The sequence below is a fragment of the Motacilla alba genome, chromosome 14 (assembly GCF_015832195.1).
Source record: "Motacilla alba alba isolate MOTALB_02 chromosome 14, Motacilla_alba_V1.0_pri, whole genome shotgun sequence".
In the NCBI taxonomy this organism is placed as follows: domain Eukaryota; kingdom Metazoa; phylum Chordata; class Aves; order Passeriformes; family Motacillidae; genus Motacilla; species Motacilla alba.
This window is the reverse complement of record NC_052029.1, coordinates 4,451,736-4,471,728: the sequence shown is the minus strand read 5'-3', so window position 1 is coordinate 4,471,728 and position 19,993 is coordinate 4,451,736. Positions and strand designations below refer to the sequence as shown.

Genomic DNA, 19,993 nt, shown 5'->3' with positions numbered 1-19,993 from the left:
CTTCAAAGTGCAACCATTGTAGCTGAATGCTTTCAGTTGTACTGCCCTGTTTGCTTAGTAAATCCAAATTCCTATGAAGGGATAATACATTAAAAATGAATGAATTTATTTAAGCACCCCAAGTTCATCAGCGTGGGCTCTGTATCTCACCCCACAGCTGTGTTTGCTTTAGATTTGGGTAGAAAAGTCTTCATTGCTATCAGAGGGATACATGAAATTCCAGAGGTAGCAGCGTGTTAGGCAATTGCTTTCCTTAAGACTCGGTCTGAAACTCAGGAAAATATGTGTAAAAATCTTGCATAAAATGCATTGGTTCCTCTTTTGCTTCCGAAGCATTGATGAGTAAGGGATTAAATTTTTATATCAATTCTACTTAAATACTTGGTATCTAAGAACACCTATCCTTAGAAATTACCCAACAAAGGAAATTAGCTCACACCAGTCTATGTTGGGTAAAGGACTTGGTAACTCTCTGAGCTGGAAAGGCAGTTTGAGAGTTCTCTGAGCAGATCTGATACTGATCCCACACTCTGGAGCCTCTCTGGTAGGAAGAACTTTGACAAACCTCAGCCTTGGAACCCTCCACATTAGGATGCAAACACGATTTGGGGATTTGAAATAATAACAGAATCCCTTGTGTCTTGTTCACCTACACTGAAGGAAAGAAGACACTACTGCTCTATGCCAATTTTTAAAGTCTGAGAATTTTGAATATCATTATAATTTTAATTCTTCCCAGCCAAATTTCATTCCAACAGTAAGAAAACATCTAGGAAGGAGAAATGATTAATTTAAAGGTAGGCATGTTTCCTTCATGTCCTTAGTAACATGCAAGAGGAATTGCATGTACTGTGTTATACATGCTTTAATGCCATGATTATTACTTTTATATAAATGGGAATTGGTATATTTCCTTTGTTTTGCTTTTTTTCCTGATTATCTGCTATCGCTGCAATGCTGAGCAAGGGCTGTAAATCTGTATCTGTAAAAAACACATTGATTTTGGTCCAGTAGTAGGGCTACATTTTTGCCTCCATCCTACCTGTCATTCCCGCAGGACCCTTGGCTGTGTCCCACTGCCTCACAAACACTAGGATGGCATTAAGTGGCCCAAATGCAAGGGCCTCTTGTAAGGAAGGACCAAGCCTGAATATCCAGGGCTCAGGCTGTATTAAATTATTATTGCATTTTAGCCAACTACTGAAATAACTGGCAAGTTTACAACATTGATATAATATACCATGTTGCTAATAATATTATAATATCAATATTCAACAGAAATCTTCACCACTGATGGGAAAATATGGATAAACATGCACATTAAGCAATTTCAAAGGATGAAAATATGACAGTTTCAACCCAGTATTGACTTCTGAGTACATTTTATTGCCCTTTTTCCAAAGCAGCAATGACTTATTGTCAGTGTTTTACACTGCTTTTTTCATCCTTCTGTATAAACCGTGTCTCTTTTCTTAAAACAAGAGTTGTGAAGAAATCTTAATGTGAGAACTGTGACCAAAGTTAATCCTTGCTCCTTAAAAAGAATGGTTTATATTTATACTATGATAATGCTAAAGCTTTTAATGTGATCTTAACATAGAAATGCTATTGCAGAATTAGTGATGCTTATATTCTTGTTAAAATAACAAACACTTGTTTTTCTTTTACAGGATATTGAAATTCCACTTAAACAAATGTGTCCAATGTAAACACAAAATAAAATGTAAAAGGAATCCTTCCAAATCTTCTGTAAAAGAAAATGTACAAAATTAAACTGCACAATTTTCATTTTTTGCATGCTCCTGAATACACTTGACATATGTAAGCACAAACATGGATGAAAATATTTCCAAAGGGGAAAGAACACATGCTCAGATATTATCTGGGAAAAAGATGCATTGAAATTCCTCTGTGATGAATAGACTTTTTTTTTTTTCTCCTCAGGGTGACCTCTACCTTCAGAATATGATGGTTTTATTATGATTAATAAATTTCATTTCCACAGAGGAAAGGAACAGTGTCAGCTTAAACTTAAAGCAAGTGGGTTTCTTTTTAAATGCTAATTTTTAAACACGCCCTTGCATGACACCAAATTTAGAAGCTCAGAAGGTTAGCAGAATAGATTCTGATTTCCAGGCTGAAAATAGGAGGAAGGCTTTAAACTATATTGTCACACTGCAAATCAGTAAGCTGCTTCAGTCCCACACTGCTTCACTCACTCACTGCTCTGCCAGCGTGCTGACTTCTCATTACAATTAGCGGCATTTAATGCTTTGTGATAATTTACACTGCAAATTATCATTCTAGGTAAACAACTTACTGAAATTTAGGACGTGCCAATGGTAAGGTGGTGAATAAATTAATAGTCAATGCCATTCTCTGTGTATTTTACAGGATGATAAAACAATGTATCCAATGCAATATGCACAAATTCTTGTCTCCGAACACAGCTGATGAACAATTTTGATGCATCACTAACTAGAACAAGGTATGCTCCTCTATTTTGCACTGTATCTGGGACAAGCATTCAGGACATCATGGGAAAAAAAAATGTTTGCTAGCATTTTGTTAAAATACTGACACTGGTTCTTAAATAGCTGGACAAACAACTTCCTGGGAAATAACTGAGAAAAAACCCCAGTGTAGCCATGCTAACTTCTATAAGGCAGCCATAAGCTATCCACCAATAGATGGCATGATCTTTACTTATGCTATGCCTTCATCTCTTTTTCAGCAGAGGGTTGAAAAATGTTAAAGTACTTAAAAATGCTAGAAATGCTAAAATAAGATGACAATTTCTTTCTTATTCATCTTTTTTTTTTTTTTTAAGTAATTTAAAAAAGGAAATAGTGGGATTTATTTTTCAGGGCCTGCCTTTGAAAGGAAGTATCTCTCTAAGTAATCAGTACTAGGTGTTGTGAAAGTCTCTAAAAATTGGGGGATTCTGCACCTCTTTGATCATAAATGCCATTTCAGGATTTTAAATTCTTTAGTAGTATGGCTGCTTTTCCATACACATCTGGGGCAGACAGTGGAGCTCCAATACTGGAGACACTTAGAAGTTCCTAAATAACACACACACTAGAGTGCTTAATAACAGAACTAATAAGGAAAAATTCACCACATAAAATATGAACCAAGTCAGCACATTTCACTCAAGTGATTTGAGAAGCATAGAAGGAGAATTTTAAATAATTTGATACACTTACTTTACTTATCATTATCAAGTGCCCTCCATTTTTTCAAATCTAATATTGCTGGAGGAACTACAGAAAATTATGAACATGCTTAAGAGGTATAAAGAGAGAATTAAAACTTGGTCACTACTTCAGATCAATCTAACTCTGACCTCAGCCATATTACAAGCAAAGCCTGTGTAGCACTGGGAAGCTCAATCTTTTGATTGAGCTTTTCCCCAATATTATCCACTCTTTACCCATTTTAATTGCAATTGAACAGTCAAGTCATCACATTGCTTCTGGAAGGAATACAAGGAAAGCAAGGGTTACCTGGCCTTAATACCACATAAATCCAGAAATTATTCCAATAACTAACTTGGTGCTCTTCCTCTTGGTCACAGAGCCACGATGATCCCAAGAGAGATGACACCAGCAGCACAGCTCCTCCCTGTGCACACCAGTCACACACCACACTGCTGAGCAGTATTTTAGGCTCAGTGGGTCAAACCTGTGCAGCAGGGGTAGCCCTTTAACCTAAAATTCATCCCACTATGGTAGGATGGTGTCTGCTTGTGGTGTTCGAAGAACGTGCAAACAAGTAATTATCTTCATTTTAGATACTAACATCAAGAGACTGCGGGCATTTCAGGCACCTGAATCGCCAACAGGTCTCTGTCTACCTCAGAAGCAATGGACAAAGATGTCTCTGAAGTTTTTACTTAAGATCAAGGAAACTGAAATCTGCTGATAAAAAACAATTTCCAGGCATTTTCCTTGATTGGAAAGTTTAAGAATGCAAAAATTCCCCTTGCCAAGTGTTGGATGCACATTATCAAACACTGAGGTCACTGTACACGGGAGGACCATCACATACTTTATTCATAGCATCTTCCTCTTCCATGACCTATAATGTGCTACAGATTTGTGATGTGGAGCAGAGAAAGAATTGGGAAGTGACAGGCAGCACAATAAAGAGTGAAACTTCAAGGTGTACTGCAGGGCTGAACTCCTGTGTGCCTGCAGAGCCATAAGGGATTTCCTATCACTACAGTAACTAACACATTCCTAGGTTTTCTCAGAGATAAGAAACTTGACCACGGTCTGCCATGGGTAGAGGGCAATAATGAAAGGTTTCCATGAAAGGATGTTCATAAATATGTCATTGATGAAATATTAAAAGCACTGTTTACTTTTTCCTGCAAGTTGGGGAAAGGAGAAAGTAGAGAAGCCTATGCAGACTTTTCTGTAGAGATTAATTTCCAATTCTTGGCTGTTTACTCATGTATGTCACATCTCAGTTTGTCCAGTTAATTTCCTTGCTAATTGGCAGGCATGTTTTGCAGAAGTTTCGCTGATGCTCAGATGTGGTTTTAATTTTGCTTCTGTTTGCTAGCCTGTATCTTTTAAAATTTGTAAGATGCTTGCAGTCAGCCAAAGCTGAGCTGTCATCTTCTAAAACATTTAAATGAACATGATTGATACTGGTTAATTTGCAGAAATATTGAAGGGTAACAAACAGCAGCACAGGTGACTTTTCCCTGAGCTGATGCTGGACAACTGCAAACTGGAGCAATCCTAGGCACAGATCTCAGCGTAAGAATTCTCATTCAATTTCAGTCTTGCTGTGTGGATTCACACCAGAGTGGGAATTGAAGCTGATGCCTAGCCAAAAGTCAAACAGAATTCTATGCACCACACCTTTCTGTGTAGCTTCTATCCAAGAAACTTAGATTTTATATAAACTTCATTAAAAAAAGCCACTGGGAAATCTGCAATTTGCCATCAGGTGACACCTAAACCCAAATCTATTCCAATGAAAAGAAAGCATTTCTTAAGTCTGTAAAACATTTTCTTATTACTGTTGCTGTTATATTTAGGGGCAATAAAGCTTGAAGAAATTCTTACCTAGTGCAATAATAAATATACTGGGTACATTATTTATAAAATTTTAAAGCAGTCTTTTGAGATTACGTATAAAATTCTGCAACCATAGTGTTGCTTTATGTTTATTTGCAATATGATGATCTCAAGATATTAAAACTGAATCCTTGCTCATTTAATGGACTTGTATAGAGGCATCCATGCATGCACACACACAAATCATCTTTCATGTGCTCTATTTTTAGCCTACCAGAGAAAAACCAATCTAATTGCTTCATTAAAAAAACAGCCCAGGAGATGCGCACGTGCCTATAGGCACTTGTTGAGGACAAACACAGATTATTCACTATTTCTGTTATCAAAGGAGCTTCACATTGCAAATCCTCCATTTACAAATGACAGGACCTCAGCTTTCCTTAATCTTGTCGTGTTGTCACGTTTGAGCAGCCATGCGAACTGACCTAGAACCGCGAGCACCGGGCAGGCAAGCTGTCACACAGATAATGACAGCCACGCCAGCCAGGGCTTCCATGGCTGACAAAAAGGAATTAATCAAACCTCATGAAAGGACAACAGAGGATAATCAAAGTGTTTACTGATTTTTATCAACTGGCCCAATGGCTGAACATCTTCAGCATGCAACTACCCAGAGCAGTAAAAGCTGTGACAAATGGAATTCCATATAAGCAACTATTTATAGCAGCAGTAAATGCAAGTTTAAACTGCCAACATAAAGGACACTTGAATTTATAGAAGAAGTTTAATTTTGTGCATTAGTGCAACATTTCCTAGTCTTTCCAGAGCAAAAACTTCAGTATCTGCTATTTTTCACAGGGAGCAGCAGTACAGCCTTAAATAAATACTAGAACAGAAACCATACAGATGCTCCTTCATCTTCATTTTTTATTTGATTAGCAGAAGAGCATAGCATAATAATAAAAGCATCTCATAGAAAAGGGTTATTTTCCCAAACTGCTTCATGAAATGAAGTCAAACCCATTGGCAGCAATAGTAAAAGGGAAGAACCTCTCTCAACTGAGCATATGCCTTCACACAGTAACTCTAAGAGGCTGAAGGAAACGCCTCTGAAGCTGCATTCTTCCACAGACTTTGGATTGGACTCTTTCAAATTCCTTTGTAAAAGCATGATCTAATCACTATCTCCTACCAGACACATGAACAGGTCAATGAGATGGATGAAAATTTGTCAGGCAAAAATTTGACCAGCTGCAATTATTTACGTACCTACCCTGGCAGAGGTAGGTTTGCCACAACAGGCACTGCAGCCATTCTAAGCACTTCATCAAACATTAATTTGTTTTAAATCACTATCTCCATATTTGCTATTGTTCAGTGAAATAAATTTGTGGCAGTGTTCATGCTGACAGGTTAATGATAGTATACAAGGAAATTGCAATGACTGGAGCAATTGCATTTGTTAAAAATGGCCAATATTCTCTTCAAATATTTCAATAGCACAAACCCCACGGTTTGCTTATTGAAGCTGCTTGCTTTTATTCAACATCTTTCCTGGAGTTATGAAGTTAAACCTTTCAAAATGTTTAATCTATTTTGGAGACTGTATCTTTCTCCAAATGGAGGTCAATAACTTAATTTATGACTGTCAACTTCTAAAGCTTTATAAAGCATTTCTTCTGCTTGCATGCAGACACACACACAGAATCCTTCCTCCTGGGACTGATTCTGCTCAAAAATGTAAATAAATACAGTCACAATTGGACAGGTGTTATATCCACTTCAACCATACTTCATTCTAAATTCAGCTTTACATATACCCTTGCCTTTCTCTCTGTTATTTCAAAATCATAAACTGCAAATACACTTGGGAGAGGAATAATACCAAGCATGCATCAGCACTGGATTTTTTTTGCTTCTATCTAAAAGCTGGATAATAGTTAAAAACTAGAAGAAGAGAGAGAGATAATATAAATATAAAATAATAACCCTGTGCCATTTTTACACAAAAAATATAAAATGTCATTTGCAGGTACATCTGAGAATGCACTTGCAAAAGCCATTAAAAATGCTTTTTCTTTCCAAACTATGAATTTTGATGTTACAAAACCTAAAAGACAGAAAAAAAAAAAAAAAGAAATTGAGCACTGATTTGAAAAATTCACTAAGAATGCTAAAGCTGCAAAATGAACAAGGTTCTGCAACCAACATGTAAATAAGCCAGAGGTTCATTCTGCGTCTCATTCTGATTTACCCAGAGACTGATAGGGCAGGTGCCCATTGCTCCCATCAGACAAGAACCCCAGGATTAATTCTCCCCTAGTGCAGCTCTAGTCAGGAATTTGCTAAAGGAAGGTCCTCAGAGATCCTTGTTAAAATTCCGTCATCAAACCAAGAGGAGTTTCTTACAGTTTCCCTGTCTCTGTTCTAGTTCAGATCTGCTTGCAAACCCTTTAATCATGTCTGCCAGAGAAGATCTATCCCAGAAGTGCAGAACTTCTCTTCTGAACAGTAATTATTTTTATCCTCAGAATGCACTGGATGCAATGAAGAGTGAAATGCTTTTAAATTTCCCATGGAAGGATCCCTCTGTCAGATATCTGAGGAGGTTTCCCTCTGTAATGTGCATTCAAGAGCAGACAGAGACACACAAATAGAAATGTGTTTATGGACACAAATCTCTCATTAACACATTTATCCACTCGAGATTACTTTATTCCCAAATAAAAAAAGATACCATGTGGCTGAGGGCTAAGTATCCTCTGGCAGGAATGATGAAGGATTGAGAAGAAAAGAGTGAATATTACCAGCAGAACCACCCAAGACCTCCCATTTCCAATTGATTATCAAGTTCCAACCAAAGCTTTACTTGTTATATATTACTATTTGAAATCCACAAAAACACCCATCCTTTACAGGGAGGCAATACAAACATACATATACTCACATTTCAAACATTGAGCATGTTTATAAGTATCTTCACTTGATATCAACTTTATAAACACAGTAGAATTACTGTCATTGAGCTTAGGAGCACTAAAAAAGCACTATAAAATCATACTGCAAGTGTTTTGCATGCATCTGAAAAACCACAGGAAGGTTAGTTTTGGTTCTCAAAGTACCTCTATGTTTGCTCCATGTATTAAAACATAAAACATCAGATAATAAAAAGAGTTGGAAGCCAACTTACAAATCCAAAAGACCAAATTCAACTTTAGTAATTTGACTCACAGGAATACGGGCTGGAGAATTACTTTTTTTGTGAAGCCAGAAGTCATTTAAATTCTCTTACTGAAACTTAGGTATATAAGAAGCAGCACGTACAGGTTTTCATCACCTTTCTCCTTCATATTTAGTGCAAAAAAAAGTCATCTATAGTCACCTGTGATGGATGTGTTTATCATATGCTCAAAACCATGCCTAGCAAAAATACCTTAATGTTGAATCAATTCAACATAGGTAATCAACTGGTAAACTGAAAAGTTTTAATAAATACACACAGAGATCCATTTCCTTTTGTGTAAAGTTCACTGAAGGCACCGATAAATTACATTTATATTTTATATAAATAATATATTTTTGATTGGAATTCTAAAAAAGTCATATACGGAATATCTCTAATAAAGTCTTGGGCACTTAAATTGTGCCTGAATTGTGAGAGAAAAATTTCTTTACAAGAGCAAGAATTATTGCTTAGAAGGGTTCACTTTGCAAAACTGGACCCGCAGACCCCACGTGTAACTCAAGAATTCCAAGTTTAAAAATTGCTAAAAGAAATATTTTATTCTTACTTAGCGAAGCTTAATATTTACAAATTAGCAGCCTCCCTACCACAGCTCACTTCAATGAAGAGCTGAGCAGGAAGCTCAAGTGAAATAACTAAAGCCAAAATCCAAGTTGAGTGATATGAAGAATGTGATGCATGTTGGCTTCTCAAAATGCATTTACTTCATAATTTATAGGACATGGAAAAATCTATGTTAAATCAGGTTTTACTACAGAAGAACTTTTCAGATTACCACCAAAAATGCTACACCTAGCATAGAGATTATGACAATTTTATCATATTTGGGATTCATCTATGATCATCTTTTCCATAAATAAATGTTCTCTATTTGTTTCTATGTAGATCATCATGGCATAAACAGAATTCTCATCACCTTTCATTTATTTCTGCTAATACAAAACTCTATCAGCAAACACTTCTTAATAGCAACAGTTGATTTCACACTATATACCCTTTCATCCTGCAATATGAGAAGTTCTATGAACTTGATTTTTTGCACAACATTATTGGCAGAAAAAGTCCTGGCACCATTACTATTTATTTTAGCCTTTTGATTTCTTATGTAGCAAAATAACATCATCCTTACCTGAATTAAGACTAAGCTTGTTCAAACTCTATTGCTTAAAAGAGAGAAAACCTCTTGACATATTCAATATATTTATAAAATATAAATAAAAACTTATAAAAACATTGTTCATTCTTCTGTACCATGCTTACAACGTGATAGCATATGGAGACTTTTTACTTACTAGAGAGAGATCCTCGGAAGGCACAGACCCTCTCTCCCACTATCTCATCCATAGGATAGACTTTGTGAGTGCTTTAGGGTCTGCAATACCCCTGTGGGCAACATTTGCCCCCAATGAGTTGAAAAGAAAATTATTACATCTATAGCACTTACAATGTCCTACACACACCTAAGCCTTGGCTCTTCTCATCGGTTCTGTTTGGTTTGACTTCTGAAAGTCACAGTCCTGAAGCTTTTATCAGAAGGCTTAACATATCCTTACACACTAGGCCATAAACTTAAACTGGAAACAAAACACCAAAGTCAGCAAAATAACCTAATGGCTTTTATATGGCAGAACCTATAGGCTGAAGGTATAAATTCATTAAACTGTTCCCAAGGTTTATACACTACGGACTTTCCTGCGCTTTGTCTTACGATTAAATGCAGCATGTGAAAAAGGATATTGAGACCTGGATGGATGCATCAAGAAGTATCAATGATTGTTACCTGCAGAGGTGTTACAAGAAATTTCATCTGCTGCAACGAAGACGAATTGATTTCTGCAAGAGAAGATAAAATTCACAATACTGCTTGCTGACTGGGAAATGTGCTAGCTGCCAATTGACTTGATGTTTACAGATGGGGTAGGGGAAGGGTGCTTAATTTTAATGAATGTAGCAAGAAAAAGTGTTGAGCACTATAGAGTTTATAAGGATCATGAGGTAGACATGCTGGGATCTTTTAAATGAAATAATGGTGACATTTGGATATGGACTATGTACAAACTCTTGCATTGGAAGCTTCATGTTTAGTGTTACAGATATGTCAATATATTTATGAAGTCTAATAAAAATAAAACAATATATTGATATTAAAGGGCACTACTGCAAAATATGTAAAAAGCGCTTTTGAAAAAAAAATCAAATTGCAATTTACTTGGTGCATCTGAAAGGAGGATATTGAAATTAAAATATTTTTCTATGTCTAATATGACTGCAATCAGAAAATTAATTTTTCTGCTATTTATTAAAAAATGACATAGTATATTCTCATATACTGTCATCCAAATACATAGAAAAGTCTTTTGCAGAGTCTTAGGAGAATAAGCTAGAGATATGAGTAATTTAATATAAACCTTCTCTTGCAAAATTCTTTTTTGAACCAGGTAACATAAAAAGAGAAATGCTAAATGCACTAGAATTTCAAAATGCAGAAAACTTCATTATGGCACAAATCCTGATTTGTCCTTTCTGACATCTAGGCAACCAGGATTTGCGTTAGTGGAAACCATGTTTAAGGATTAACATCAAATGATTCCCTTATAAGCATATACTCAGCTGCCTCGGGGTATTTTTGTGTTGTGCAGGGTAAATGAGCCCGGGTGTGGTTTCCTCCCAGCTGCACTCAGCCCCTGCACTGGCACAGCAAAAACCTGACATGAGCTTTGCACAGCCTTAATGCCAGCCTCACAGCCAGGAGCCAAAGGATGCAGGCTAAGGACTGCCTGGGAAAACAGCTCTGCAAGCTTTAAGCGCCGAGGATCCTACTGAAAACCATGCAGGAGCAAACGTCCCTCGGGGGCAGCAAAACCTGGAGTTAAGCCCTAAGGGAACACAATCTATTGCTATTACTTCACCTCCAATGTATCAAGAGATTTGAAATTCTCATTTAGAAATCTGTGAACCTTGTTACTTAGAGGTTCACATTCTAAAGGGGGGAAAAAAATAAATCCAAAACAAAACAAAGAATCTGCCATCTGTACTGCAGGGACAGGACTGCATGGGTCCAAAAGCAGATCACTGCCTCTGCCCTAGCAGAAATACTGACACTGGTGAACTTAGTGATCAAATTGCACATTCTTGCATTTTCAACTGTTCATTAAGTTCAATTAACAGTTTTGCTTTTATTTTGTCATCTGTAGCAGTTTCAGGAGCTAATGAGATTTACGTAACAAGTAATGCTAAATACATTAATTTAAACAAAAACAGGGGGATAAATTTTACATTATAAATACAGAGCTACTCTGTATTTCATAGGTAGCATAATTTGTCACTGTATTTACTGCTACCACCTTTGTGATAATTTTACACAGGAAAAGTTAGATGCTTGCCTAAAAGAGCCAGTAGCAATGCAGATTTACCAGCTACTGTTTTACAGAAAATCCTTCTGACTCATTTCTATGAAGTTGTTAAACTGCCCTCTCATCTAAATGAAAAGATCACCTTTCCTTAAAAACTGCCTCTAAAGTGGTTACTGAGAAGCTCCTTTTGTTCCTCTCTGTTCAGAGCACTGGAACATTTACCCACAGCGTTTCTATTTTCAGATGTTAAAATACAGAATTATCTGCAAGGGTAATATGCTGGCTTAGTACCTCCAGGAAGACCACAGAACACTAATGCAATTTGTCCTTTGGAATGAAAAATAATACTTAAATGGTTCTGAAATCTTACTCTTGTTTTAACCAAGTCTTCACTAATCGCTGGGAAAAAACTAATTAAAAAAATAAACCCAAAGTGATACCTATTTAAAAAAAAAAACAACTACTATAAACATCTCTTGTTATACTGCTTCATAGAAAGAAACTATTCTGCTTTTGTAAAATTAATTTCCAAACTCCATACATAACTTTTAAAAGTATGAAGTTACATATTGGTCAGCATAGCAACTGTGAGAATGAAAAGACTAGAGGCTGGAGTCCAACAAGCCAGTTCAATATTTTATAACTAATTAGGTGTTATTTGTAGCAATTCCTAGAAATCCTTAAGCACTTTAATGGCTTTAATGTTCTTGCAGTGGCAGGATTTATTTAGCTAAATTCCATACTGTGGTTTACACAGACCCTGAGGGGAAACTGCTCATCAGAGGCATCCCAGATATCACAGCTGATGGCTACAGCAAGGGTTAATCCTTTGTGTGGGCAACCCCAGAGCCTGCAAAAGGAGCCCTTTGCAGAGAAGCTGGCTCTGTGGGGCACCAGATCCCTTCTGTCCTGAGGCAGGTGGGGAGCAGAGGTGGCAAAAGACAGCTCACCTTGCCCAGTCCTCTGCAAATGTGGAGGGTTCCCTTTAAAGAGCAATTCTCTGCACTAACTCTGTCGAGCATACAAGGCTTGAAAATCTCACAAGGAAGACATGATGAAAATTCATGATGCATTTTAGGCTGGTTTAGTGTTCCTCATCACTGCTATAGTTTAAATGATTCAAAAAGGTGCAGGAATTGTAAGCGGACCCAACTTTATTATACAATAAGCCCTGCTCAATTAAGATACAGAATCACTTCCATAATTTAATTTGTGTATTAACAGTGAAAGTATAGAACCAAATTTTTACTGTTCACTGTTTAATACTTCAGATGTAAAAGAACAGAGATTTAAATAAAAAAAGTTGGTTTTTTTTTAATAAAATTTTAAAAGTTGTTACTGGCTGTGAAATAGAAAAAAAAATACAAAACAAAAACAAAGAAACCAAACAAACCTGAAAGGTTAACATGACAAATACATTGATCTGAATGTACAGTTGGATATATCCAACCTGCCAGATCCTCACAGCCTGGGCTAAGTGCAATGCTTCAAGTGCAGGAGTGGCACCTTTTGGCAGTCTGAGCTCTCTGATGTCTCCCAGACAGTGTGGGTCAGGAAAATGTGCTGCTGGGACTCCAAGTGGCTGGGTTCCATCCGAGCAGCTACTTCCCAAGGGCAAACACTCTGCATACTACTGCTTCTCTCAAGCCCATATATCAATTTTTATCTCTTCTAGCAAATTGAAAACTAACTCATTTTTACCACTATGGTAATAAAGATGGTTTTAAATTTTGAAAAAAAAATATTTAAACATTTGATATATATCCTGAATTCAAACAAGAACAGAAGGGGAAGACAACAGAAGTACTATTAAGTGATTTAGATGTGCTTTCTTCCTTTGGGGTAATTATTGAACCTGCATCACACCATCTTCAAAGGTTTGAATATGTTGTAATTTCCCCTGCTCCATCCCCTGTAGTCCCTTTGGCAGTAACAAATGTGTGCCTCCAGGGCCCCACATCTGACAGAAACCTCTCTCTTTTGGCCCCTGCTCTTTCTATCCAGCAGATCTTTGCCATTTCCAACACATTACATGCTTTCTTTCTCTCTTCTTGAAACTGTTTGGTGAAAACATGCCATACTATAGAATAGAGATTTTATATATATTGAGGGGTTTAAATTCTTTAATCGCTGGAGCCTGAGCCTTGTCCTTTCTATGGCTGTCTAATATAAACAAGTACATCTGTGAAGAAATACTGACCCATAAAGAGATCTACCCACTTTACTAATGGAAAATTCAGAACCTGGAAGTGGAAGATAAGAAGAGATTCAGAGAATGGGTCTCAGACACTTTTTTTTATGACTTGGGGGATGTAACTATCATGAAACACAATTCCAACCTAAGTTCAGAATAAACTGCTACCCTGAGTGCTTCCTCTAAAAGTTTCCATGGAGTCATCCCACCCTGGGGAAGGAAGAGCTCCTCTGTGTCTGCACTGTGAAAAGCACCAGCCTCCCACCCCCTTTCTCTCCTGCAGTCACTGGCCCTGCTGCTCCTCAAGTGTACAGAGGTCCCAGCTCTCTGGGAATTTATAAACTTAGGTCACTAGGGGTCAAAAACCTATGCAGGACCAGTGAGTGTTCTGTGTGCCCTCTCCTCTCCCTAAAATGCTGGGTGGCACTTGGACTTCTCACCACTGAGATGTGCTTCTCTCACAGCATATGACTGAGGACAAAATTTTGGCACACACTTAATTTCACCCATGACTCCCAGAAGTTTCCAATCCCTCCTCCTCAGCAGCACAGAGCTTCCTTAAAATGGAATACTAGAGGTCAAAGTGGATTTTAAGAAATTGATCATGCTGGCTCTAGGAAATTTGAAATGTTAAAGAAATTATAATCCACTAGCATACAGTGATTATGCTTTGTTGACCGGAATTCCTGGGCTTTGCTGACAAACCTCTTAAAACTAGACAGAAATAATTTTGCCTAACACAGAAGTTCAGACCCCCACCCAAAAGTACAGCACTGCTGAAAACAGTGTAGAGCCCCAGAACATCAAAATTTAGGATGAAGGCAAACACAACATTGAACAGAAGTTACAGTGGGAAGGTTTAAACTATATTTAATCCGTTGACTTTTCCTGGTAGGACCACTGTGGGATTGACAAACAAAGCCAGTATTTAGAACTCAGGGATCAGAATCTCAGCTGGTAAAATTGCTGCAGCTTAACCAAAAGCACTGACTTCCCTTCCTGGAGCTGCTCCAGACCATATTCCCCAAGGATCCCGTGCAGCAAGGGTTTTTCCCAGCAGTTATATGGGGTACATCTGTATATTTCTCCATTATATTATTAAAGCTATTATGATTTCCTTTGTGCTCTAAATGTTAAGACTTTGCTGGTTTTGTAAGGACTCTGATGTTGAGGGCTTTTTCACTGTGAATTTCAATATAGCTGACTGCTGGCTCCTTGAATGGTTTCTGCAGTATTCAAGGATGGACAAAGTTCCCCTTTATAATCATTTTATGAAGTCCTTCCCAACTCTCTCCTGCTGGTGTCCTAAATTTAAATATCAGGGCTATCAAAGAATTTAAACTTTTTAATATTAGCATAATAACTATAATTAGAAGGTTGATTTTGCTATTATCATGCTTTATATTCCCATTACTGTAAGATCAAAGTACATTACCGTACCCATAGCATTTGAATCACAACACGAAGACAACTAAACAACTTCACAGCCATACCTATATGATATATTGAATGAAATAAGAATAAAACTATAAATAATTCATGCGGTATCAAGCTTCAACAACACTAGCAGTAAGTTGTTTGACCTGATGTGCACTGGGAAGGTTATTAGACTAATTTCTTCAATGTCAGGTTCTTTTTCTCTGCAGAATTTTTTGTTCAACCTAACCAGCGATGATGCCAAGACAGAGAGGAAGATGTGAATATTTGGCTTGCACTGAGGTCCTCTACTTTTTCCTTGAGTGATGCTTTCCTTATCACAAGATAATGCTCCCCTACATCCATCATTCCTGATCATTTCTTTTTTGAAAATTTGAGGCAGGCCTGGGAAGCAGAGAGAGGAAAACCCTGACTCAAAAGAAACAAATGCAGCTATTTATATAACTACTGCTGCACAGAAAACACTAAAGCTCATCAGCTCGTCCATCTGACTGGGCTCAGCTGCCACTGCAGAAGGTGCTGTGTCCTCTCACCTCCCCAGGTCCCTCCTGTGTCCCAGGGTGTCTGAAATGGCACTACAGCCCTGATGCAGGCAGCTCAGCCCAGCCCTTCATTGCCCTGACACATTCATCCCCTCTGCATTGCTCTCATCTGCATCCTTTTTGTGCTCAGTACAGGACATTTCTGTGTGCTTTAGCCAATGACAGGATGTCTCTACCAAAATTCAGAGTGCCAAAGACAGGAGGAGAGAGAAAAGAAACAAAATCTCTCATTAAGTTTTGTCCTGCTACCAATCTCACAACTTCTTGACCAGAAATAATTTATTTTAATACCAAAAAGTACTTTTGCAATTGCCAAAAACATGCCTTCAAGAAAAGAAGAAAAATCAACCCCCAGCTGTTCTGGACACCAATGGAAATGTGCATCCCAAGCCCAGTGATATGCCTGCACTATTTCATTTACTCAGAGAGAAAAAAAAAAAAACCAAAAAAACAACCAACCAACCAAGCCAAAAACCTAAAGGGATTAAAAAAAAAAAAAAACCTAAAGGGAAAAATGGTCAACAGAAGGTGCCTGCTCATAATTTGTATTCTTATCTCAGGCTTTCCCCAGCAGATGGGCCGGAATTTTTATTTTAGCCCTGATGTTGAACTAGCTAAACAACCCACTCAAATTCTGGAACAGAGAGACTCCCGCTAGCACAGCCCAGTAGTGATGCTGTAAAGCAGATTGGAGGAATGTCCACTCTGCACTCAGGGTGGATACAATAATTCTGCCATGGCAGCGTCTTGGATACAAACACCCCCTTCTCTGTCCTTCCAGTAGCCATCAAAGCCAGTGTAAAGAAAATTTCCAGCAAATAGATGCCATCTTCCAACTTAGTACTGCTGTTGAAAAAGAAGAAGCTTATTTTTAATATATTGCCACAATGTGGGCAATATCTTGTATCACAAACAGTGGGAAAATCTGTAGGTCTATCACCTTTCACATTTTAGATCTACAAATTTTATTTCCTGATTTTTTTTAAATTTTTTTTTTTAATCAGAGCTATATGAATAGACCTGGGTCTAACTTATATCACCTGCTGCATACATTTTTGGATGTATGATCATTCAGTATATTATACCTAGAATGAAATTATTTGTTTTTAATAATGCAATATATAGAGTCCAAAGATAAATATTTACCTGCAAAAGGAACATGTGATTTTTAAGTAGATCTGGACACTTTAAAGTAAAACCTAAACCTTATAGGTGAAATTCTGAATACCACACAGCATTCTGTAGCAGAATTCCCACTGATCTCAGTGGCAGAACTGCTCTAAAATTATTGGCCTTTTAGTGTGATTAACACAGTCTAGGCACTTACATTAAATGCTTGAGGAAGTAGTGCAGTAATTCTATTTCAGAAGTGCTCCATGTCAGCAACATAAATCGATGTCATTATGATCCAGGACTGCTAAATTAAGGCTATATTTGAAGTCTTAATATTTATATTTGAAAAATTTGTTTATTACTGTATTTTGGACATATTGGTTTATTCTCTTTAGGGCAAAGAGCATTTCAAGTCAGCCTTTTATAAAGAAGCAGCATTTTATTCACTAAATTATATTAAAAATATTGATTTATTTAATTGGGGGTTTTGATATTTTTGTATAACACCGCATCCTTAAAATAATACCTCAAAAACTTACTTTATATTTGTTTCTGATTTCATAGCAGTTATTATGGTTTACTAGTAGCCACCATTTTATCCACTATAACTTTCCTAACATACAGAGGTATAATTATAAACTTCAGCAATTACGAATAAAAACTCTTTCCCTTCGCATTATATTAAGTTTGGAATGGCTTTACAAATTAGTTGGCAGCATATTTTTTTTTTCCTATTTTAACTAAAATTCCATATACATGAAAACCATGCAAGGATTATTTAAGAATTCATTCAAGAAAAACAAAACAAACTTTAGAAGCTGGTACATGTTCGGTTTACACAAAGTCCTTACTTATTTTTTTTTTAATGCATGTATATTAAACACCCTACAGCAATTTTCAAAAAAAAAATTTCTTTAGGATACATGGATAAACATTCTATTCCCACTCCTGCAGTATTCTTACAATCTGATGTTTGCCTCAGGTGGGTTCCTAGAGTACCAGCAGCTTGACAAGCCCAAAGGAATATGAAAAAAAAAAATCTATTTAAATACCTAATCAAATGTTTTAGGCTCCTCCGAGGTGTGAAGCACTACAGTAAAACCATGCAAGAGTAAATTGCCTCTTTCTTGATTAATTTCATCAACATTGTTATTTAAAGTTTGTTCTTCTAATACTTCGCCACCTTGCCAGAGCACACTGCAAATTACACTAATCCATACAGACTATATCCGTGGCATTCCAGTTTTATTAATAACATTTCATTCCTTTATCTGCTGTCTTCCTCTTGCACGATGCTCTTAATTCCTCCTTGGTTTTAAAGCACTCAGGTTGACAGCACTTAGAGCACGTTCTAATCTGCCTCTTTGTGGTCTATCAAGCCAATGATCTGAGAACTGAGGAGTGTGTAATTAGCCACTGACATGTCCAAAGGAACTGTTATGGTCTATCATGTCACAGGCAGTGACCCAATGGACTGTAACAGTTTTGGTCTGCTGGATCAGGAATCAATGTTTTAGTAACTCCCCAACTCCGTATTTATCCAGTCTGCTGAGTACAACACTGAAAAAATTTAAAGTTGCAATTTCTTCCAGTATCCTCTAAGAGCAAAGAAGTTTTTATGAGCTAGTAATGAGAAAATTCCTACTTTAAAAATGTTAACCAGTCCCTTCCCCTCGCTCCTTTTAGAGAAAAGGTATGAAAATCCATTAAATTAATATATTCATGACAGTTATTTCCTATGAGCTTTTACATTAGAATAAGGAACTCCCAAATTAAAAGTCCGGCTACAAACCAGACATAGCTGGAGAGATAAACCAAGAGAGGCTACTGAAACTGAGATGTAAATGTCGGAATAGGTACACTGATTTTTGGTTGTTTTAGTTTTTTTTTTTGGAACACGATGAGCATTTAACAGCTCTCCCTCTGTTCAAGAAGAACCTGGCAGCAAAAGTACTGGGCACCTTATGCCTTGAGCACATCAGGAAGCCAGGTATGGAAATCTGGGCTTTAGTCTACCTCTACCCTCTCTCCCAGGTTTTTCTTCATGATTTCCAGCATGGATGTCACAGCAGATGTCACAGAGATAACAAAGCCTTTCCTTGTCTATGGGGATTCCAAAAACATCCCTTGATACTGCAATGAGTGAGAATGGGGATTAAAGATAACAGAAGTAGAAGCAGGGTAGGAATGAAACCAGCTCTGACACGACGGAAGTTTAATAATTGGTGTTTGCCATAATTCTGGGCAGTAGCACTACGCTGCACTAAGCACTACTGCATCCCCTCAGTTTTGAGCTGGTGGAGGAGTTCTAGCAGTTCCCTGGATATAACATGAATAGTCAAACTACACACAGGTGAATCAAGCCTTCAGAGCACCAAACAGGTGAATTCCACCCAGAAGAAGAATGTATTCAAACATCAAAGCAGCTTCCTAGAACTGGTAGAAGATTATGTTTATAGGAAATCTAATTGTTTGCAATGTTTTCCTATGTTAATGTGACTCACTGAGTCTCCCCCAAAAGTGTCGTATCTGCAGTATTTTAGAACGAGCCATGCTTCAATTATTGGAAAGTACTCTATGCAACCTATTTCCATTTCAGGAAATTCCTGTCAAAATGTACTACTTGAAAGTCCCTGCTCATGGAATTTCAAACGCTTTGATGGTTTTTTTGTCCCTGTAACATTTTTCGTTATTCATATTCATCCACTTTCACTTTCTAACTCTTCACTAAAAGGTAGTGTTATGGTTATACTATGAGTCATACACTCCAGTCATCCCCAAAACTCTGAATGAACTGGGATGAAAAAAATGGATTATGAAATATTGACGACTCCAGTGATCCTTTAGTTTGCCAGAGATCACACAGGCATAAAGTTCTAACAGGGAAATGGCCATATCCACTACCTCTCTGTAACAGCCAAGCCAATAATTTGATTGTCATTTGCAATAATAGGGAATAAAGAAGCTTTAACTACCATACAGGATTGTCCAGGGGAAAAAAAAATAAAAGAAACAAACTAGACCAATAAAGCATCACCACATCAAACCTTAGCATTTGCAGAAGTGTTAAATAT

General features: G+C 37.2%; 1 protein-coding gene across 43 annotated transcripts in view; it reads right to left on the bottom strand.

Annotated features, from left to right (window-relative positions):
* RBFOX1 (RNA binding fox-1 homolog 1) overlaps positions 1-19,993 on the bottom strand; it is a 1,167,310-nt gene that overhangs the window by 5,554 nt on the left and 1,141,763 nt on the right. For 6 of the 43 annotated variants that reach the window (XM_038151507.1, XM_038151470.1, XM_038151471.1 and 3 more), the window contains one exon: positions 10,061-10,113. The exons of the other annotated variants lie outside the window; for them this stretch is intronic. In XM_038151507.1, coding sequence (XP_038007435.1) covers positions 10,061-10,113 — 53 coding nt within the window. The remainder of the gene's footprint in view (positions 1-10,060; positions 10,114-19,993) is intronic. 43 annotated transcript variants of the gene reach the window in all.